The sequence below is a fragment of the Anser anser genome (assembly GCF_964211835.1).
Source record: "Anser anser genome assembly, chromosome: 2".
Lineage (NCBI taxonomy): Eukaryota > Metazoa > Chordata > Aves > Anseriformes > Anatidae > Anser > Anser anser.
The window spans coordinates 161,929,483-161,951,551 of record NC_139721.1 but is presented as its reverse complement, the minus strand read 5'-3'; the positions used below and the strand labels follow the sequence as shown (position 1 = coordinate 161,951,551).

At 58.4% G+C, this 22,069-nt stretch overlaps 1 protein-coding gene across 2 annotated transcripts; it reads right to left on the bottom strand.

Annotated features, from left to right (window-relative positions):
• Positions 1–19: 19 nt before the first annotated feature.
• Positions 20–22,054, bottom strand: KLHL18 (kelch like family member 18). Of its 2 annotated transcripts, none has more exons than XM_083822515.1 (10): positions 21,824–22,054; positions 12,060–12,190; positions 11,717–11,857; positions 9,266–9,464; positions 7,527–7,687; positions 7,139–7,275; positions 5,996–6,233; positions 4,051–4,155; positions 3,607–3,718; positions 20–2,243 (listed from the first exon to the last, which is right to left on the bottom strand). In XM_083822515.1, exons 1-10 carry the CDS (start codon positions 21,956–21,958, stop codon positions 1,857–1,859), a joined length of 1,746 nt encoding a protein of 581 aa, XP_083678641.1. In that variant the 5' UTR covers positions 21,959–22,054; the 3' UTR covers positions 20–1,856. The 2 variants fall into 2 exon arrangements, with proteins under 2 accessions (XP_083678641.1, XP_083678642.1); XM_083822516.1 differs by having other exon boundaries at positions 5,996–6,218.
• Positions 22,055–22,069: the final 15 nt, after the last annotated feature.

Below are 22,069 nucleotides of genomic sequence, written 5' to 3'. Positions count from 1 at the left end.
GGAAACGGACACGGAGACGTCACGGTTGCGGCCAGCTATGCTCGTTAGGTATTCCTAAAATATACACGGTACCCGAATATACAGACATCCACATTTACACCCGAAGTCAAAACCCCAAGCGGCGCTGGGAGGCGGGCACGGAGGAGAAGCGGGGGCTCGGATGGGGGAGCTGGGGGGACAGCCCCGGGCTGGATGCGGGGCTCCGAGCACCCCCCCAAAAACCCCGGGCTTGGGCACAAGACAGACGCGAGCCCCCTCGGCTGCCACCGCTGGGATTAGTGTTGGGGGGGCTCCGTCCCGCCGCCCCCCCCGGCTGCTATGGGGGAAATCCCAGGGGCTGGCAGGGACCCCCCCACCTGCAAACCACGATGGGAAAGGTTTGTTTGGGAGCAGGTTGGCAGCAGCAGCTCCCTTCGTCTGCAGCTGCTGGAGGGGGGGGGGGGGTGAAAGAAGCCCAGGAAGGGCTGGGGGTGGCGCTGCCCCCCCCCCGCAGGGGCAGGGACGTCGGGCAGCAGCTTCAGCCCCGCCACGGTTTGGCCGCTGAATTTTCGTTTCCTCGCGTGGCCCCGTCGGCTGTGCAACAAAGCACGTGGCGAGGAACCTTTCCCAGCGTAGCAAAACGGGGAAAAAAAAAAACCAAAAAACCCACGGACACCGATCCTGCAGGTGCTGGGCACGCGTGGCTCTCGGCTGGCCCCCCCCTGCAGAGGCGCTCGCTGCGCGTTTCTCCGCGGGGGCGAGCAGCGCCCGTGCCGCATGGAGCCGAGGAGCTGGCAGCCCCTCCTGAGGCTGGCGGCAGCTCCCGGCCCCACTTCCCCATGGCCGAATTTCGGCTGCCCCGGCACAGCGGTGGCTCTGCACGGTGTCAGAACCGGGGATCCCGCTCGCACCGCGCCAGCTGCCTCTCAGGGACCCCGCTTTGACAGGCCAAAGCTTGCGCTCCGCGACCAAACCACCCGCATCAATATTTAAGGGATATCTTTATAATTAACACCTTTGGCTTCCTGCCGGTTTTGCAACCCTAAGACTGTTGCTTAGTGTCATTTTCGTTTGGCATTCCTCCTCCAAAGCTTGCTAAAGCTGGCGGCTGGTTTAACTGCCTTTTTCCTCTTCCTGGTTTCTCCATCGTGCGGCTCCTGTGGAGAAGTTTTCCCCATCGAGCTGAAGAAAGCCCTTGGAGCAGCGGGTGACCTCTTGCGCAAGGAGCGCCTGAACGCGCAGAGCCTGGATATGCTCCTGAGGGCCCGCGCTGGTGGGTTCGGTCTGTTTTGATAAGCTGGGTAAGGTCCAGCCGTGGCCAGCAGTAAGCTGACAACGCCGAACGCCGCCGCCGCTCAAACCCTCGGGACGTCGGGGCCGTTTCGGCGCCGGCAGAAGCGTGCGAGCGTTCCCCCAGTCATTAAAGTGGCCGTTGCTGTGTCACAACTGGGACTGCTCCCCCCCCCTGCCCCCAGCCCGCAACTTCGCTTCCCGAAGGCACAGGCCGACGTGGCTCAGTGCTATTTTGTCAAACGAACGGCGAGAGGAAGAATTTGCTCAGCCACGCAGCCGTGCAGAGGCAGAAGCGCTGGAGAGGGCGGCGGGCAGCTCCTTCGCTCGCCCCGGCACGTACACGGAAGCACTCGCACCGTATTTCCAAAAAATAAAATAAGATTTGATCTTTCTGGAGCCTCAGTCCTAGAGCCGAGGGGGTAGGGGTGGTTTTGTCAAGTTGTGTGTGTGTGTGTGTGTGTTTGTGAATGACACTTGAGCACCTGGAGACGCGCTCCTCTGGCTATCGCGTTGTGAACCGCTCTCTGAAGCTCTCCCCCGATTGCCACGGAGAAGGCAGCCCCGACACCTCCTCCTCCTCCTCCTCAGATGGTCAGGAGGGGTATGCAGCCCACGCCGACCCCTCCCTCGTGGCACACCATGGGAGCCATGAACGTCCAGCGGTTCGTCTCCGGGTCGTACATTTCCACCGAGCTGAGGTTGGACTGTCCGTCGTAGCCCCCCACGGCGTAGAGGCGGCCACAGTTCGCCACGAGGGAGACGCGGCTCCTGCGGGTGTTCATGGGGATGATCAGGTACCACTGGTCTGCCACGGAGCTGTACACCTCGGCGATGCTGAGGAAGCCCGAGCCGTCGTAGCCCCCGCAGACGAACATCTTGCTGCCCAGGGAGGCGGCGCCGTGGCGGCAGCGCTTGTTGAGCATGCTGGCGACGGGGTGCCAGGTGGCCGTGTGGTGGTTGTAGTACTCCACCTGCGGTCACAGACAAGGCACAGCGTTAAGGGACGGCCCCCAGCGGGACGCCCGCCGACGTCCTCGGAGACCTCGGATGGTTTTGTTGTGCAACCGCGAGCAGCCCAGGAAGCTCGCGTTTTGTTCCTCGATTTTCACCCGTCCGGATTTTGTAACGCCGTCGGACTTTTCTAAGGAACTGGGCGCCGCCGGCCATTGCTGCAGAGACCGCAGAAAGCGCAGCTCTAAAACCCCCCCTGCCTCCCTCCCCTCTCATCTGCTTCTGGGTTGTGTTTTAAAGGGGTTTCTGAGCCTCGGCACTGCCTCTTGCGGCCGTGAGACTCCCCGCTCCCCCCCCAGCAGGTTTCAGCAGCTGCAGCTCCCCGCGTCGCACATCGACCCCTCCTGACGCGGTCTGAGCCTCCAGCTCCCTGTCCCGCACCCCCCAGCCAAGGTTCGCGCCCTCCTTCTGTGCAGGGAAACTCTTCCGCGTTTGGAAGAGCCTGGCACCTCCTCCGCGTGCCTGCAGAAGGGCTGTGTGCCCTCAAAGCGAAACAAACAACAAAAAAAACACCCTATAAAGCAGAAAACCAACATTTTGTACCCCTGATATTTCTGCGGAGACCATTAGACGGACCCCTTCGACAGGAACTCCAGACGTGTCCAGCTCAGGAGCGAGCCCAGCCAAGCGGACCCGTGATTGTTGGCTCCAGGGTACCTCCCGCTGCAGGCAATAACCCCCACCTGAGCAAGGTGCGAGTGGTTATCGCTGCTCCCTGTAAACCCCTTAATTGCAGCTTTCTTCCCGAGAGCAGCGCGTCAGTGCCAAATCCAATCCAGACGCTGCCCCCAGCTGAACGAGCCTCATCTGTCCCCCATTAAATCCCGCTTCGGGGAACGTGCGGAGAACAAGCACCGAACCGCCGGGACAGAGCGCAGCTGGCCCTGCACCAGCAGCTCCCCCTGCTGCCAAGCTCATTTCTGAGATAATCTCCTCCCGAAACTGAAGCCACCAAGCAGGCGGAGGAAGCAGAGGCAAGCGCCTGGCATCCGGGTCTCAAGGGAGCAGGGACACTGTGATAAAAGTAGTGAAAAAGCAAAGGAAGCAGGGAGACAAAATGCATGTACTCGATCCTTTTGGCACCGGGGAACAAGAACAATAACGCTTCAGTCCCATTCCCTGTGGGTACCTGGTTACCTTCCTTCCCGAGCTGGAAGAAGGGCCCTGGGAAGGACAGAATCTGACGGTGGGAATGCTCGAGGCACTCTGGGTGTGCGGGGAAAGGGCACGGAGCCTTCCCCACCCGAAGCTTCACCTCCCGGCTGCCCGCGGCGGGCTGACTTCGGCGCGAGGCCTTCGGGAAGCCGCGCCACAGCGACTTACGCTGTTGAAGATCTGCAGGCCGTCGTGCCCTCCTGACACGTAGATCCTGCCCTCGAAGACGGTGACTCCGGCGGCGCTGCGGTTGGAGCTCATGGGGGTCGCCACCGTCCACCTTGGCGAGAGAGGGGAGAGGTGAGCGGGGGCTCCCGCGGGCACCGCGCACGCGCCGCCGCCGGCCGCTCTGCGGATTATTGCAGCTCTGTCAGATTTTCCGGGACCGGGTTTCGGTAACTTCTTCCACTGCCTGTTTTATTTAAGTCTTTGGTTTCATTTCCCCGCGTCAAGGCAAGCTCCCTGCTGGGAGGGACACTGCACGGCTCTCAGGATATAAGCACCTGCTCGCACCCCTCACCGCGGGTTTTTGTTAGCCCCCCGCGGTGCCACCGCCCGGCACATCGCTGGCAGCAGCAGGAGGAGAAGCCGTAGGGCACAGAGGGCTCTTACTTGTTTGTTTCTGGAGAATAGGACTCCACGGAGTTGAGGGAGGAGTTCCCATCGTATCCGCCACAAACGTAGATCTGGCCGTCCAGCACCACCGTCCCCATCGCGCTGCAAGAAGCAGAACCCCGTGAGGTGGCTTTACGCGGTGCTACGCGGCCTGAAACACAGCAAATCTGCGCAATCTGCCTCGTTTACTGCCCCTTAATGAACTGATTCACGCTGTTGGGCTATCGGAGTGATTTCAGCATGGGGAACGGCCTGCACAAGGCACCTGGAGATCTGAGGGAGCAACCAGCTAACGAGGGGATTTTCTGATGCCCTGCAGCACCCCCCTTCCAGCAAGGACTGGTCTTGAGGCAGTACAACACCAGCTGTAGCGGTTAAACCCCCCTTCAGGCTGACGCAGATCACAAACACTCCCCCTTTTTCCTGACTGCAGGAACTAAACCAAACCACAAGGAGTAATTCTGTCACGGGTCAAAATCCCGCCGGTCCTGGCTTCCTGTAAAGACCTTGGAAATGAAGTCACAGAAACTCTTGGAGGAGCTTGGAGACAACACCAGAACCCCAGCACTACAGCAAGAGCCGAGGGCGTTGTACAGTAGCAGATTTTCCTCTGCACGAGGGCATCCGACACCCGTTTTGCTTGGCTTCGAGGCTGAGCAGCCCCGTCGCGGAAGAGCGGCTGCCTCTCACCGCGGGAAAAGCTCCCAGGAACCTCGCTGCTAGGGAAGAAGCGAGCTTTCCTGCTACAGATTGAAAACCTGGGTGATCTCACCGGAGGGAAACGATATTCCAGGAATTTAGACGAACTCTGCCTCTGGGCCGGCCCCAAAGCTCCGGACAGGAACCAGAAGGACCAGGGCTCATTCCTGTGCTCCCCCAAAGGAGTGCGCCACCAGCAGCCACAGGGATGCCGCGTGCCCACACTCAGCCTCTCGCAGCGCTCCCTTCCCGAGCAATAAACATCCCGGACCGCAAAAACCCAGCCAGGCAAACCATGATGGTAAATAAGCGCTGCAAAGCTTGCAGAGCAGCGAGCAATTTAGCAGCTCTCAGGGAGCGGAAAGAAAACCACAGCGAACCCCACGAAAGCCAGGAGGATGTTCAGGCACGGCAGCGGCCACCGTGCTGTGCCGGGGAGGACGGGACGACCGCACAACTTAATGGGTGGGGGGGGATCGAAATAACACGGGCTGCGCTCCCAGACCCAACCACGGAGCAATCCCGAGGCTGGTCAGGAGCCGCGGCAGCGCCGGGCAGACACAAACGCCTCCTGCTCAGCCGGCCGCGTCTCTCTGAGGACCGTAAAAATACTCCTCTCCTTCCAGCTGCGATCCTCCTGTGCTTTCTGCTAGGGGAAGAAGATGCAGCACTAGGCAGAGACGGAAAACAGGTTCACCCTGACTCCTGGCAGCAAAGGAGGAATTCCCACGCTGTGCTCACCAGCGCTTTACCCGGCACCCAGAACCACGATCTGAAGAAATGGGGCTCTGAGCTCGTCCTTTGGGACCCTCACAGGCCCGCCGAGCAGAACGTCACCGCTCTTTTGGTTTGATTTCCCTCCCTCGTGCCTCAAGAGCTAAGAGACCTCTGGAGATTACAGCTCCGTTACCGCTCAGCTGCTTTTAACCTACCGAGGTATCAACGGCTTTCCCTGTAAATCCATGCTGCGCTGCACAGGTATAACTTTGCTGAGTTTTCAGAAAAGCTTATGAAGAGTTGCTGACAGTTTTCCCTTCTTACCAGAAAGCAGAGCCCACATTCAGCACAAATGCCCCAGACGTGGTTAGGGGACTCTCACCTGCTCCCACATTGCTCTTCTCCTCCACGTGTGGTTTTTTTGCTGCTTCCCCACGTGGGGACCTCTCCCTCTGCACCCGCCAGCCTTCCTAAAACCCCGTTTTCACCCCTCCTGCTCCCCAGCTCCCCTTCCCACAGCACGTACCTTCGCTTGCTGTTCATGCTTTCCACTTTGGACCAGGAATCCATCTCCGGGTTGTAAACCTCCACTGTGCTGAGCCGCAGCTGCCCGTCGTAGCCGCCGATGGCGTAGAGCAGCCCGTTCACCACGGCTACGCCCACCCGGCTCCGAGCCGTTGTCATCGGCTGGCACTTCTCCCAGCGGTTGGCGATGGGGTCAAAGACTTCCACCACGTTCAGCGAGTCGCCTGCGTAAAAATTTGCTACTCAAATTAAAAGGGGGAGACCCACCTCTCGGTCTCTGCAGGGGTACAAACAGCTGCTGCTGCGACCCCGCAGGAGGAGCTGACAGTGAGGACCGTGCCTGCTGGTCTCCGGGAAAAGATCCAGGCTCGCACGCTTCCTATCGCAGCCTCCCTGCTCCCACAAAATCAAGCCGGAGGCATTTCCCAGCCACATCTCTACTCGCTCACAAAGAGCCTGCTCTGAAAAATCCATGTGAACGGCACCCTGCGATGCAAAGGGTTTGTAAGGGTTGAAACCCTCGCACGGACCTGGCACAATCAGGGCTGACAAGTCCCAGCCTGTGGAAGTGGGGCCTTTTATAGCCTGAAGGGGCAGCAGAGACCTACCCTATCCCATCCGATGGTGCTCCTGCTTTCTGGGAGCATAGCTTCCCTGTAAGTCGCCCGTGGTGTGAAGGCAGAACAGAAATCCCACAAGGCAGAGCCCAGCATGGACCCACTGATCAGACCCTTCACCAGCGAGCTGTCCTTCGGCAGCTTTAAAACCCCGCTGGACGTTTCCCAGGTTAGCCAGGTTATTTGCGATTCCGGCAGATTATTTCGTTAGCGTTTTCTGTCCTCTTTTTCATGCTCTGACTAGGGCCGCGCAAGCACATTGCGTCTGCAGGCGTGATGCAGCAACCCTAACCGATTCAGCTTCATACCTCCAGGTTCTGCGTTGTTACAGGTGAGGATTCTCTGAGCTACACAACAACAGCTGTCCCGACAAGCCTGATCCACACAGAATTTCTAGAGGGCAGACGTTAAACTAGGGGCACAGCCACCTTGAGCATTCCGGGCCAAAGTGGAGGAGTTCATAATCCCATGGTCCTACCCAGCAAACCACACAGCTCTCCTCATCAGGGAGTGGATGTGCAAGGTACCTGCTGAGTTAAGGCCTCCGACAGCGTAAATCAGTCCCGCGATCGACGTACAGCACCGAGGACGGGTCTTGAACGCCGGGAGGTGCGGCCGGCGCTCTGGCATGAGGTGATAATCTTTTGCCTCGTCAACTAGATCCCTGAAATCCAAGAGAGATATTTAGCTTGGTTGGTGCTGGCTTCCCCTACGACGAAAGCTGACTGAAGTTGGATGCAGATTTAGGCCACTGGCTTTCCAGCTACCATTTGTATAGACGGAATGCCCTGCTGCCAGGTTAAAAACGGGGAGAGCTTTGCTGTGAGAGGTGCGCTGTCCACGGAGAGGAAGAATTTCCCTCGGCGGGCCTGCTACACCACGCTCCTGCTACCTTACCCCACGCCCAAGCCTCACCTGCACTTGTGGCAGCAGCGCACGAGGTCGTCCTGCTGCACGCGGTCAGCCAGGAACTGCGGCCGGCACAGGGGCAGGCGGATTTTGGCCAGGAGCTCGGGCAGGAAGGGCTCCCTCTGCTCCCGGTCGTAGCGGATCCAGGCTAAGGCGGCTTCAAACACCTGCCCAAACAGAGGCGGGGGAAGGTGGATTTTATTTTTCGCTTGGTTTTTGCTTCCCCCCCCCCCCCCCCCGAGTTCCTACTGCTGCCAGTTGTCGTTTGCAGGAAGATGAGAGCTGGGAAGAGTTTTGTCAGAGGCAAAATGCAAAAGGTTTTGTTTTTTTTAAAGTGTTAAAAATCAGTAAATCTGTGAAGAAAGAAGAGAGCAGGGTGCTGCTCTCTGAAAACCAGAAGGCAGTTTTGATGGGAGGGATCCGTTCTTAGCTAACCACGCGATGGATGCCTACAGCTCAGCTGGGTTCTCTCGGCCCCCTCTGTGGTCCCTGCAGAGACAGGCCTCTTCAAAGCGCCGCTCTTCTGTCCTGTTTTGGAGGTCTTTGGATGCAAGATGCATCGTGTCCTTGGCTTGAGATTACGCAGGGAGCCTGGCCTCTCAGAGATGTACTTTTTGATTCAGACTCTCACAGATAAAGCCTGAGCTGGGCTGTCCTGCACCACTGTGCTCACCTCCACGGGTACACCCCAGCCCTGTCACCACCGCCCGAGGCAGGGAGCCCACTGAGCAGTGTCCCCAGCTGCCCTCAGACCAACGTCGCACGTCACAGCCTCATTTCTGCTCACAGGTTCAGCTCGTGGAGCTCACGAGCCCACAGCAGCCTCCCAGCAGCTGCAGGAGCACCGGTCACGGCCACCACCCGGCAGCTCAGCTGTCCTCCGAAGCAGACCACCGCACGCCACGTGCATGCACCCGACCCTGGGTGTCTTGTATCGCAACCTGGGGCCGTGGAGAAAAGCCCACCGCAGCTCAGAACAGAATTATCAAGCCCTTCCCTCACGGTGCAGATCTGGAGCCTCCCACATCGCCTCTCCCGAGGCTTTCAGCACAGAAGTGCTTCTTCCTCAGGATCGCGGGGAGCTTATCTCCCTGCACGGCGACAGTGGTAGCACTGCTTTTCGTTACTCGCCTCCTCAGAAAGGGCAGGACAGCTTTTCTGGCTCAAGGACTGGTTGTGCTTCCCCTGCAGACTGCCAGCCCAGCACTGACAGGTTCTCGAGGCTGCCGAAACGTCCTGAAGCGGCTCAGCCCTGCTTTCTGGTTGTTCTAGGAACACGCCTGTCTAGAGGCGCTTCTTAATGGCAAATCCATTCGTTATAAAACGCTGGGAGACAAAATTCCACCTCCAGAGCCTCCTGGACTGGAGCACGAGCTCCGCGAGGAAGCGCTCCCTGCCGCTGCCCACACCCTCAGCTGAAGAAGCAGGGCACGGCTGCAGGTCCTCAGGAGGGCCCACCTCCGTCACCAGTGAATCAAAACACCTCAGTGCAACCTTCTGCGAAATCTACGCTCCAAGAAACCCTAGCAGGCATCTCCCGGAGCTAAGAAACACTTCCAGCACGGACAAGAAGCAGGCTCTGACAGGCAGCGCAGCTCTGCCTACCTCTCAGGGCTCCCACACGTCAGGGCACCTTCCCAGCTTCGCTCCGCCCAGGCACGGGGTATTTATTACTCCATTCCTCTGCCAAGCAACCAGAAACCCCCCAGGGAGGATAACTGGCCCTGCTGCCACCGCACACGTACCTGCTCCTCAGACTTCACGTTGAGCTCATCCCTGGAAACAAGCTCCAGGACGTCTTCGAAGGGCAGCGCCAGGAACTCCTCGGACATGGACACCTCCACGAAGTGCTGATGGATGAAGCTGTTGGCGGCGTCGTAGAGCACCGCGCACATCATGGTCTCCGCAAACTGCCGCACGCCCAGGCAGTTCTTAGGGTGAAGCCTGGGAAAGGGGGGGGGGAAGAGGTGAGCAAAATTAAATTCAGTTTAACAGGAGGACGGATAGAATTGCAAAGGGGCTCAGCGAAGCAATGCAAGCGTCAGAGGATACGCGGTGCTGCGCCCTCTGCCAAGGACGAGGGTTTAGAATTAAAGGTTGCGGCTCATAATGAAGGCACCTACACGGAGATCTGGTGGTGAATCCGCAGCAGAGCCACAGGGTGGAAACCACGACTTGAAATCTCCCCTGAGACCTGCCAGGGAGCCTCTGGGCAGCCTCTGCACTAATATAAGTTGTCAGGAAGTGTGAGGCTCGCAAAGCAATCCCTCCCTCCCACTTCTCTGGGCTCCTGGGCTCCTGGCACCTTTGTAATTCCAGTGTTGGACAAAGCTGGATTCAAGGACACCGCACGAATAACACAGAAAGCAGCACGTCTTTCCCGAGCACTACAGAACGGCGCCTGTTACACCTTCCCAAAGCCATTTCCTGACACGAGGAGGTCTTCTCAAAGCTGCTGCTGCAGCTGAAGGTTGGTGCGGCGAGAAGCGCTGCTGCAGACCCCAGCTCTCCCCAGCACAGCCACTGCCAAGGAGCTGCTCGGTGCCACAAGCGAGCCGGAGGAGCCAACGTCCTCCCCAGGCACGTGCCCTACACAAGCAGGGGGGTGACCTGGATGCCCCCGTCCGAGCGAGGAGCCCTGCCCAGCGTGGGCACGTCGCCGCGCAAGACGAGCCAGCAGCCGCGGTGTTTTGTGGTGCTGATCGACAGGTACCAAAATAAATGCTGCTCGCGTGGGTAAAAACAGTTTGGCTCCGTTGTGACAGCGGTGGCCAGACGCGGGTGAGGATGCGGCATCGATGTACCCAACGCCCTGATTCAAATCCCTGCCCTACCAGGAGCAAGCAGCACGAAGAGCTGCGGGAGGGGGGGTTTTCACGCTGGGATGACCCTCAGGGCTCACACGGCGACTCTGAAAACCTTGTCCTTTGTACACCCAGCAGCCAGAGAGGGCCCGGCTGCGATGGACCTGCCTGCAGACAAGTGCCTAAAAATACCCCCACCGCATTTCCAAGTAAGAAGGAGAGCTCAGTGCTTGCGCTCCAGCTCTGCAGGATGGTCAGAGCACACCAATTTTCGTGTTATCCATCAGTGACAGCCGTGCGCTCACACCCAGGAGTTAACTTCGGGCACCCTGTGGCTCCTGGTAGATTTGGGATAACCGCGGCAGCCGAACCTCGGGGAAAACAACTCACCTTGTTTAGTCTAGGTATAAATATAACCACCCACAGCTGGCAGGAACTCCTAAATCAACACAACCCACCTCCTCCCAGCTCGGTGTCACACCCAGTACCCCAAATAAAATGTTTGTGCAGGAAAAATTAACACTCTGATCTTATATAACTTAATTTTAAACAACCTACAGAAACTCGGGATTCACGTGGGACTGTAAACTGAAGCATTTTGTACACGGAGGAAATACATCTTTTTCTCCCCAAACCATAGACCTAGGATACCTCTGTCTGGAAGTAAAATAACAACTGGACGAGACGTTGCATTCATCTGGTATTTGTGTTCAACGTCCCGCCACGGATACACAGAGCAGCTGCAGAGAGATCAGGCTGGGGAGCAAGGAAAGCACGTCGGGTTCCTGGCGCTGCCCGAAGCCGCGTGCGGTGTGTTTCCAAGGAATAACCCCGCTTTTTGCTTTCCAGATCACGCTGCTGGAATGATCTTGGAGGCAAACGCCAGCGAGGGGACTGGAAAAACTGGAATCAATTTCACTCTGCCACAGCTTCCCACCCAACGTCCTGCCGAGTCTGTTTGTTCCTCCCCTTGGGTCCAGGCAGCAGCAGGAAGGGGAAGTGCTGCGAGGACGGGTTTGTCAGAGGCAGAAACACACCGCTGCGCCAGGCAGCTGGCTAGGGTCTGAATTTTTGGGTAGACCCCTGTGGTGCCAGGAATTGGACTCTACAATCCTTGCGGGTCCCTTCCAACTCGGGATATTCTACGATTCCGACTCTGAAAAGGGAAACGTTCAGCCCGTTTTGCTTTAGGCATTCACTCCCACGGCTGGCCAAAGCCTTACGCTGTCCCCAGCGCCTTGCAAGCCACACAACTTTTACAGGCAAGAGGAATGCCGAGCCTCAGGAGGTTCAGGGCTTTTATCGTGCCGCCTCCTCCAGGGCTGATGCAGGCGATTAAAACCCTTCTGCTACGGAGGGTGAGCGGTGAGCGCACCGAAACGTGCCCCTTACCTCTCCCTGAGGAAGGTGCAGCAAGCATCCTTGATGTTCTGCAGCTGGAGGAAGCTCGCCCCCATCAGCAGCGACTGGACGTTCTGCTGGTCTATGGCCAGGTGACCGTTGTAGGCAAAGTTGATCAGAGCCTCGAGCGCGCTGAACGAAGGGGGAAAAAAAAGGCAAAAAACGGATTTCGAGCCAATTCTATCAGCCTAGCGCAGGACGCGACTAACAGAGAAATCCCTCCTGGTGCAACTCACGGAGCGGGCAGGCTTCCAGCCTTGCACGCATAATGCTGAGCCCTGCAGAGCACTCCCTGTCCGTCTGGCCAAACCCGCTGAGGTGCCCGGGAAGTTACCTGGGGTCCATCCCTTGCATGACAATCTCGTCCTGCTTGCACTCCATCATGTCGTTGGTGAACATGGCATGGAAGTACGGGATAGAAGCTGCCAGCACGATCCGGTGAGCGCTGAACTTATGGTCCCCGACCTAAAGGAGACAAAAAAAAAAAGGGAAGAAGAAGATCAGCACCATCCACCACCACCCGAACGGTCGGGAGCAATCACGGTGGCACAGCTCTGCCCGGCCAGCAGTAACCGAGGGCTGAAAGACAATTTCCAGGTCTTTCACGGACAATTTTTCAAGGCAAGACAGCTGACGGTGTCTTTTAAACTCAGACTTTTGAACCCGGTTTTCCAGCCTCCTTTTAAGCTCACAGATTCACAGAATCATCTAGGTGGGAAGAGACCTCCAAGATCACCGAGTCCAACCTCTGCACGGGGCTTTGCTCTGATTGCTCCTCTCCAAGTGCTGTGTTGGTTCACAGTGTTTTCTTTTCCCCTCTAATTTCCAGGCTAACCTGACTCATACGAGTTTATCCCTGAGCTTGTACAGAGCTGCCCTTTTCTCCCGCTTCAGCAGTTCTCAGTTTTCCCACTTTCAGGAGTTCTCCTTTTGAGCTTTGTTTCGCTGGGACAAACAAGCTGGCACAGCAGGTCCTCTGCTCTCCGGGCTGTCCAAGCAGCCCTTCTCTTCTCCGCAAAAAGCTTCGTTGCCCTTTCATGTCTAGGCAGCACATTAGCAAAAATCTTGCTTGTTTGGGGTTTTATGGTTACCTTGAGAACAGCGCCCTGCCTCTTCCTTTAAGCCCAGAGCTACCACGCTCAGTAAATGTGACTTGCTGGGAGTTTAGAAAGCAAAATTCCTGGCATTTAAACAAAGAAAGTAAGAGGAATTGAGCACTACATAAAAAAATACGTGAACAAGAGGTGGGATTTTTTTTTTTCCATTTTAAACGAAAGCATACTTCCCTGCCACAAACGTTGGTAGCGTGTTTCTGGAAACCAGCCTGGCCTCCCGGCTCCTGGCTGCATTTGTGCCTGCGACTTGAAGCCTTTCAGGTGCGAGGCGAGGCTGCTCTCTGCCCGAGCTTCCCCATTTAACAGAGCCCCGAGCACACACCTCGAGCTGCTCCCACGGCTTGCTGCGATAGAGGGGCTGCTTTTGGAGAGCCTTGCCCTGTCCTGGCCGCCCTAGGTGCGTTTATACCCCTGCAATGCAGGATGCCACGGTGCCTGTACTGTCGGGTATAAACCCTGCTCTCCCGCATTTTGGGGAGTTCACAACGCCCAGAGCAAAAGCAGCAGGCGAAATGCTCTGTACTACTACAGCTCATGGAGAAGAAGTCACACGTGTATTTGTAAGGTGATCTGATGGCTTACAATGGGTAAAGGCCAGTACCAATCTCTTCTACTAACCCCAAAACTGCGTAAAACGCCTCAAAAGCTCCAAGGCTTGAAGAGAGTCGTGCCATGAATGGCAGCACAGAGGACACAGCTAGAAAATCCCTTCCCCTTCTCTCCCTGTTCCTTCTCCATTCTCTGGTCCCTCCTCTGCTAGCCTGGCCACAGAAGTACAGCGTTAACGCCTGCAAATAACGAGAGCAGCCGACGCGACGTGCTGCCAAAGACTGCAGACGGTCAGAAGCGTGCTGGAGCCCTGCCTGGGGACAGAGGACAGACTAGGTGGCCTGCTGGGGTCCTTTCCAGGGTGCGACGGTTCCGTGCTCACTTTCACAGTTTCACTGCCCTCTTCCTGCTGGAGACACAGGAGCAAAGCCACGAGCAGGGCAGAGCACAACGCACACCACAACCACTGCTAAAAGCCATCGCTGCTTCAGCATCCTCCTTGCGTCTCATCCCAGGGGGGTGCAGGAGCAACTCCTCGGGTCTCTGGCTGGCAGAAGGTTTTCCTCCACAGGTTTTGCCGGGCACAGCCACAGGCTGGGTGACGCGGGCGGGGGGCTGGCCGCTCCGCTGCCCACCTCCCCGCCTGCGGGTCCCAAACGCCCAACCTGCTGGATAAAGCCAGAGGAATAAACACCCGAGACGTGTTTCTTTCACGTGGTTTTTGCTGAAAACGTGTGGAACTAAGGCAAAAGACTAAGGCGCTGGGAGTCACTGAGCACGGAGCAGGATTTTGAAATTTTGCTTCCACCCAAACACAATTTGCCAAAAATCACAGCTTCTCAAATGCCATTTCACCTTTTTTTTTTTTTTTAAATAACAACTAGGATTAAAGTTGACCAGACACGTATTAAATGATACGAACATACCCGCTTCAAATGTGAGCTGCTATCCCCTAGGTATAACCGGAGTTATAACCAAACTTAACCTTATAAGCACAGTTAACGCCAGCTACAACAGCGTGGTTACATTTATTCAAAACAAGCCTACCATGCTAGCCGACGAGGAGAAAAGCCCTCTGCTTTGGAAAATAACCATAAAGCACAAAAGCGATACAGGCTCGCGGTTTATTTTTAAAATAGATCTGTGCCTTGGACGGTCACCTAAGGCACGGTGCGAGGCCCCACTTTGACAAGACACCCCATGCTGTCACGCATCACCACGGCTTCAGGGACGGATGTCCCTGGTCCCCCCGAACGGCCTCGCTGTAAATAACACACCCAGTTATTACAAAAGCGATCATCTGCAGCCATCCAGCAGGATTCCAGCGGGGTTAATGAGGCTGTGTAACGAGGCTGTATCATCGGGGGGACGGGACACCTTGTGCGGGCAGCACCGCCTTCCCACTCGGCGGCTCCCCGCGTTGTTCCACCCTTCTTCAAGGGAAGGATTTCACCTTGGGGAATGCCCCGTTCAGCAGGGCAACCGGGGACGGTCCTGCACAACAAGGCAGGGCTCGAACTAATCAGCGCGTTTTAATTAATTGTGTGTTTTAATTGCGGCAGGAGGGACCTGGGCTCCCCACGCAGGGCTAGGCCTCGCGCAGGCCCCGGCCCCCGACGCTTCCCACACGCTGCCCCTGCCTGACCTCGCGGATGGAGGAAATAAAACCGAAAGGAGCTGTGTGAAAAAGGGAATGGTTTTCTGCTGTCCTAGCAGGGGAAAGGGGAGGACGGGAGCGGCCCCTGCCCGCAGCTGGAGCCACGGGGCTGCATCAGCAAACTGCCGGGCCAGCTCCGCGCTGCCGCCAGCTGAGAGGCGGCCGTCCCCCGGTGCCGGACAAGACAAAACCTCCAGTTCTCTTCATTTTATTTATTTACTTATTTAACTTGCTCACGTAACGATAGAGGGCCCTGAGGGAGATTTATAAATTGGGACCTCTGCTCTGGAAGCCAGCATTACGTCCATACCGTCGCCGCCTAATGACGAGTCCCGAAGGAAGCGCTAAATTTCTCGCTGCAGGCCAGCGGCGATACCTGTTTTTCCTGCCCAAGATGAGAAATGCTTGTGAGGATGAGCAGACAGCGCGCATCCCCTCAGTTCAGCCTCGCATCTTATGATTCAAAAAACGCTCCTCGTCTCCGGAGCCAAACCATCTCCCTCCCTCCTGAGGGAACCATCGTCTGCGGGGCCACGCTGCCATCACACACACCTGTAGTGTCACACTACAGCTCCGCCATACCACCGACGGTTTCCATTTGCCCCAAATCCATCACAGGCCTGCCCGCCAGTTCCAGAAGTACCGGCAGAACGTTAAAAAAAAAAAAGTAGAAGAGCTTCGTCGGGTTGAGTAACCCCCTTTTTGCCCTCCAAGCCATCGCGCAGCCGGCAGGGACGGGCTGTTCAGTTCCTGTTTTGATTTTACCGAGCAGCTCTCGCTCGGCAGCGTGGCGTTGGGAACCGACTGCCCTTTCCGCGTTCAGCAGCTGTCTCAAAGGAACGCTTTTCCTTTTAGTTTTGCGTTTCTACACAGCTGCATTCGCTCCGAGCGAGCGAGCCGGTGCCTCCTGCAGCAGCAGCCCCCTCCCGGTTAAAGGGTCTCATCGCCTCCCGAATAACGTCACAGGGCGAGCTGCTGAGAAACTCCTGTAAGCTGGGATGCCTTTCAGGGCCCAGCCTCTCTCACATCACGTGCACCGAGACCGGAATCTCGGCTGGGGATGTCAGCCTTCAGCTGAAGCCCCCAGCTGCCCTAACAGACCGTTTCGTGGCCGTGAGGTTACCGAAATCAGGCTCTCCCGTTGGGTTAAACGCAGATCGGTACGCTTATCCGTCACTCCTCGAGCCTGAAGACCATCTCCAGGCACCAAGGGAATTGCTCAGATGTAATCGCATCCACATCGCAGAGCCAGGATGAGCAGAACTGTTAGAACTCCGTTTACACGAGTGTCACAAAGAGAAATACTCCAGGAGCTCCACGTTAGCAGGGTCGCTGGGAAGAGGCTGGAGGGCAGCCCCTTCGGGCAGCGCTCCCAGCCCTTCCGCAGCCCGAGCACAACAACGTGCCGGCCCGAAGACTTCCACCTTTAAGCGAGGATGTTCCATCGTACAACACGAGAGAGCCGAGGCCTTTCTTTAAGGCACAAGAACCTATTTGCCAGAGGCACGAGCAGAACCGCTGCTTGCAGAGCATCTTTTCCAACCACGAACATGCCAGAATTCCCTTTCTCTGACTGACAGGATGCATGTTCTCCCTTTCACTCCCACATCCCCCAAACCTTAGCAAGTTCCAGGGCACGCCGAAGCTCTCTCCATAGCAAACTGGTGTAGGTGGAATAAAGGCATCTATTGTTTTCACGGCGTTACGCTGCAGAGCTGAGAAGTCTCTCGAGCTCTCTGCCGCAAAGATATTTTTTTTAAGAAACGTACATCTTTCCTGACACGGCGTGACGTCGGCATTCCAGCCAGAGAGAGGCCGGAGTGGAAACCCAAGGCATCGTGGCAAAATTTTGCTAGGGAGATGGTACCAGAAGAGTTCGGTTTGAGAGATGCTGTACCAAAACGCAGGCATTTCAGTAAATACCCTTCCTCCCCAGTGCCCCTTTCCCACTGAGGGCTGGGCAGGCCGTGGAAAAGATTAGGTCAGACTTGGCACGTGCAGAACCAGGAGATCGATCCCGTTCAGCCCCGGGTCCCGGTCCTGACTGCCTCGAGTCCTGCTGACACAGCGGTGACGAACCCAAGAGCAGCACGGTGAGCGCCCGGGCACCTGGGGCATGGGGCCAGGCCCGCCACCGGCTCCAGCTCCCCGTCACCCGCCTGCCCCCGAAGGCCGAGCAGGGCTTCCTCTCCTCGGCCCCCAGCCTGCGCGATTTGCCTTCGACCGGCCGACAGAGAGGAGACCAGGGTGACAGAGGGCCGGCGGACGTCAAGCAGAGCACGGTTTTCTGCTAAGGAAAGCAAACGAAAGCCACGCGGGTGAGTCTGGAAGTCAGAGAGCAGGCTCGAGGGACCAAGGAAAAGGCTCTGCGCAGAAACGCGTGGCGTCCGCGAACGCTTCAGGTTTAGCGTCTGCGAAGCTCTAAAAATACCCGTCTTCATATAAGGGAAGAGCAGCGAGAGCGGCTGAGACTTGGGGACGGAGGTGAGAAAACAGCTCCGGCTGTAATCCGAAGCAGCTCGTTCCTTCCGTGTGACAAGATTTAAATAAGGTCCTTAGCACAAAGGTCTCGAGTACATACGAGATTATCTGATTTTTAAATCTGCCGGCTGCTCCAACGAGACGACAGCCTCCCCCACCACCTTCGTCGTGCTCGGGGGATCTCGCAAACATGCCCTCACGCCTGCGGAGCAGCCGGGGATGGGCTTTTCAAGGACTCTGCTGAAGCCGCAGGAGCAGCCGAAGCCGCCTGGAATTGCACTTCTCTGCCACGGCGGGACCAAGGGAGGCTCCTCCGCCTCTGCTCGGCTTGGCAGCAGCTCTCCCGTGCGTCTGCTGGAGTCTGAAGGCTTTCAAGCGAAAAGCCTGCTTTGGAAAACTTGATCAGAACAGCCTCTTTGCAGGGAGAAAAGCCAACAGGACCCTCACCCATCAGGCCGATCCGGCTCGTGTACGAAGCAAATAACAACCCCCCTCCGCAGCTTGGAAGCCCTTTGACTTGCCAGGCTTGCGTTCTTTTTTGGGACCTTTCTAATCAGTCACCGAGTTAATCGTGGGAAGACAGCATTCGAGCTGCTCCAAGGGAGCGTTCTCGGCTCCGTGCTGGCTCCCAGGAGCTACAAGGACTTGTGCCCCCCCCCCGCCCCCCGAATTTCTCCAGGAGGAAACACTACGAGCGCTGCCTCCCCCTTCCGCAAAGCGCGGAAAGCAGAGGAGCGACCTCCAGAACAACGAAGCCGTCCAAGCAGCTTTCACCTCGCCAGGATTTGCGTGTTCAAAACCGGTGTTCGGCAAGCGCACAGACACCGAGGAGCTTCTTTCAGGCAACAGAACCGCAAATCCCTGCAAAATACGGGGAAAGGTCCTGCTGCGTATTTGTTAGGCGCGGGAAACTGAAGCTATGAGAGCCTAAATCTTTCGCAGGGAGCTCTCCTGATGCAGCTCGCTTAGTAAACAGCTAATTATTTCTACGGATAAGGTAAAAATCAGCGGCAGTGCTGCTAGCAGAGACGGCCGAACGCTCGCAGCTCCAAGCCTCGTGTTTAGAGGGAAGGCGACGCAACGTGCGAAAGGCCTTGGGAAGAAGGAGCTGCAGGGAGAGCCCAAGCGCTGCCTGGAAGCAGCACCGCGGGCTGAAAATAACCCAGAGATCTGCTAGGGAACTGCTTTAAATTCAGCTCCCGGGGGAAAAAGAGGTGTCCCTGCTGCGTGTGCGATGAGCGCTCCGTGCTCGGCGCATCCCTGCCACCAGTGCAGCCACCAGCAGCTTCGTGGCGACGGATCGGACAAGGGAGGAACCCAAATCCCACTCACGCAGCGGATTTTCAGCAATATTGCCCTGGCTGAGTTAAGCCAGCGAACGGTTGTGCGTGTCTGTTATATTTAAAGCAGCCAAGGCCACGCCGAGACGGTCCTGAAAGAGGAGAGCAACAGCAGAAACCCGGCCTTAGTAAGCAAAATCCGAAGGAAAAGTACGAGAAGCCGCAGAAAAAGGTGCGCTTCCTTTCCCCCCCTCCTCCCCGCAGCTCCCTCGCACTCGTGTCCACCGAACCGCCCCAAAATTTCTCTTTCTGTAAACGCCTCGACAGCTCCAGAGAGCTGCCAAAGGGAGGCTGGAAGGACAGCTGCTCGCGACGGCAGCTTTTCGGGAGAAGCCCCGACCGCGGCTATTTAGGAGACGGGCACAGGCGGGGACTTCTCAAACGCGTCGCCCCCAAACCGTCCGCGCACGAAGGCGCTGCGGGGCCGGGTGGCTCCGCAAAGCCCCAGGGGAGAGGCAGGGCTCGGCTACCGCCCGGCGGGACTCGGCTTCCACGTGGGCAAGCGGGACCAGCGCCGATGGATTTCCCCGAGCTGAGCCCGGATAAATAAGGGATGGACAGCGCCGGGCGCATCAGCGCTTTCCCGGCTCGTAATCGCCTCGGCCCCGCGCTGCCACGTGCTGCCGAGGGGCAACGTGAGCGGCAGCAGCGCGGGGTCTGAGGAAGGGGAAGGGATCCCGGCCCCTGCTGGACGAATTTACACGAGGAATAGTTAAAAGAAGCCGGAGTACCAGCGCTGCCTCATGATTTTAAGCCTGTTTGCAGAGCAAACGCTTGCGTGGGCTGGGGGAATCGTTCACAGCCATCGGCACCGGCACCGGCAAAGAGGACCCCCAAAAAAATCCCAGCGGTGCTCCAGCATCCTCCGGGTACGGGTTTTTTGCGCTTCTCCGCCCTTCCCTACCTCGGCGCTGTGCAAGGAGCGTGGCAGCACCGTCCCTGCGAGGCGAGAGGAGACAAACCAGCAGGGGATTTCGGGGGGCTGTGGCGTACGAGGGACGCGAGGCTGCTGGTTTGAACCGACGAGGGAACATGGTGCCGGCCCCCTGTCACGCAGACCGGCTGTCACACTGATCTCTCCTGGGTATAATCACAAATTACCCACGCAGCGGAGAAAGTTAAGCCTCGTTTTAAGGAGAACAGACCGATTTTAAACTAGATTTTAAACCTTCGTAGAGCCGAAAGGCTCCACACCCTCCCAGAGAGGGAGGGAACAAAATGTAATAGGAGGGGGAGAGCAAGCGGGGCCGAGGCAGTGCCTCCATCCGTAACGCTGCCCAGCACGTCCCGGCAGCTGCTCTGGGGGTCACTTTCAGCCCTCCAGGTTACAAACGACGAAGTAAGACAAGTCGGACCGAAAAAAAAAAGCACCTTGGCATGGTAAATCTGCAGGAAGGGGAGATCCGGGAGCGTTTTGCAGGCCAACGGCGGGCTGCAGCCGCTGCGGTTACCGGCGCGAGCCGCCGCGTTTTGCCACGGTTTGGGACGAAGATCAGCAAACGGACGATGCCCGGGAGCGTTTCGCCCAGGGATTGCTTTGCGGAGGCAGGGGCGAAGCCGCCCCGCGTGGCCCCAGGTGCTGAGCTCCTGGCACGGCCCTCGCCGGGCGCTTCTTCGGGAGCGGGTGAAACGTTTCGAGCTGAGTCGGCTGGGCTACACCTTCCTGAGTAATCCCACGGCGGGGCGAACGCCGCGGTGCCTCCGGCAGCCACGCAGGGCACAGGACGTCCTGAGCTGGAAGGGATCCACCAGGATCACCCCAAAACCCGGCCCCCGTGTCCGAGGGCGGTGTCCAAATGTTTTCTTGAGCTCCGGCAGCTCGGGGCCGTGCCCCCGTCCCCGGGCAGCCTGTCCCAGTGCCCGACCACCTCTGGGTGCAGAACCTTTCCCTAACCCCCAGCCTGACCCTCCCCTGCCCCAGCTCCGGGCCGTCCCCTCGGCTCCTGGCGCTGTCCCCAGGGAAAAGCACCGACCCCGATCCCTCGAGGGTCGAGGGGCACACCTCAGCCCATCAGCCCACGGCCTCTTGTAGCGAGCGCACCCCTAAAACCGGCCTCAATCAGGTGGGGTGCCCCCTTCCCTGCAAAAGGGGCCGGGGGGGGAGCCCTCAGCTCCCCAAAAGGAATTGGGGGGGGAACGATCCCATGGTGCCAACATAGCTGGAGGGGGTTCAGCTCTCCCCTTCCACCCACCAAAAGGATCGGTGGGGGCTCCTCAGCTCCCCCTTTCTCCCCACCAAAGGTGCCTGGGGGCTCCTCAGGGTCCCCCCCCAGCCCCCAGGGACCCCTCAGAGTCCCCCCCCCCCCCCCAGCCTCACCGACTTCTCAGAGCCCCCCCCAAAGCCCCAAGGAGCCCTGGAGCCTCCCCTCTACAACCCCAAATACCCCTCAGAGACCCCCCCCACCAGCCCCAAGGACCCCCCAGGACCCTCCCTACAACCCTAGGGACCCCTCAGAGCCCCCCTCTCGAGCCCCAAGGACCCCTCAGACCCCCCCCCAGCCCCTCGGATCCTTCTCCCAACCCCAAATATCCCTCAGAGCCCCCCCCCCAACCCCAAATACCCCTCAGGTCCTCCTCCCATCCCCAGGGACCCCTCAGGGTCCCCCCACAAGCTCAAGGACCCCCCAGGGCCCCTCTTGAAGCCCCCAGAACCCCTCAGGTCCCCTCAGACCCCCCCCAGGACTCCCCCCGGACTCCTCAGATCCCCTCAGACCCCCCCCAGGACCCCTCAGATCCCCCCAGGACCCCCTCAGGACCCCCCCAGGACTCCTCAGATCTCCCCCAGGACCCCCTCAGGACCCCTCAGATCCCCCCAGGACTCCTCAGATCCCCTCAGACCCCCCCAGGACCCCTCAGACCCCCCCGGACTCTCTCAGGACCCCTCAGATCCCCCTCAGGACCCCTCAGATCCCCCTCAGGACCCCCCAGATCCCCCTCAGGACCCCCCCCCCAGCACCTTGAGGGTCACGTCGCACAGCTTGCCCTGCCGCCGGATCTCGCCCATGACGCCGTAGCCGCGGCTGGGCAGGTCGCCCACCGAGAAATGCACCAGGTCCTCGGCGTCCAGCTCGGCCTCGGCCGCCTCCAGCATCCTCCCGCTTTCACCGGCGCCGGTTCCCCGCTTCCCGGCCGCCGCCGCCCCTCGCCGCGCTTCGCCCTCCCCCGCGCCTTGTCCCCTCCCGGCCGCCGTAGGCCGCCCGCC

Excerpts from the sequence above, each read along its gene's own strand:
- KLHL18 (XM_083822515.1), bottom strand. The coding sequence starts at position 21,958 with ATGCTGGAGGCGGCCGAGGCCGAGCTGGACGCCGAGGACCTGGTGCAT. Across the intron at positions 9,465-11,716 it reads TGCACCTTCCTCAGGGAGAG|GCTTCACCCTAAGAACTGCC; the intron begins GTAAGGGGCACG and ends CCCCTTTCCCAG. Across the intron at positions 7,688-9,265 it reads ACGTGAAGTCTGAGGAGCAG|GTGTTTGAAGCCGCCTTAGC; the intron begins GTACGTGTGCGG and ends CTGTTTGGGCAG.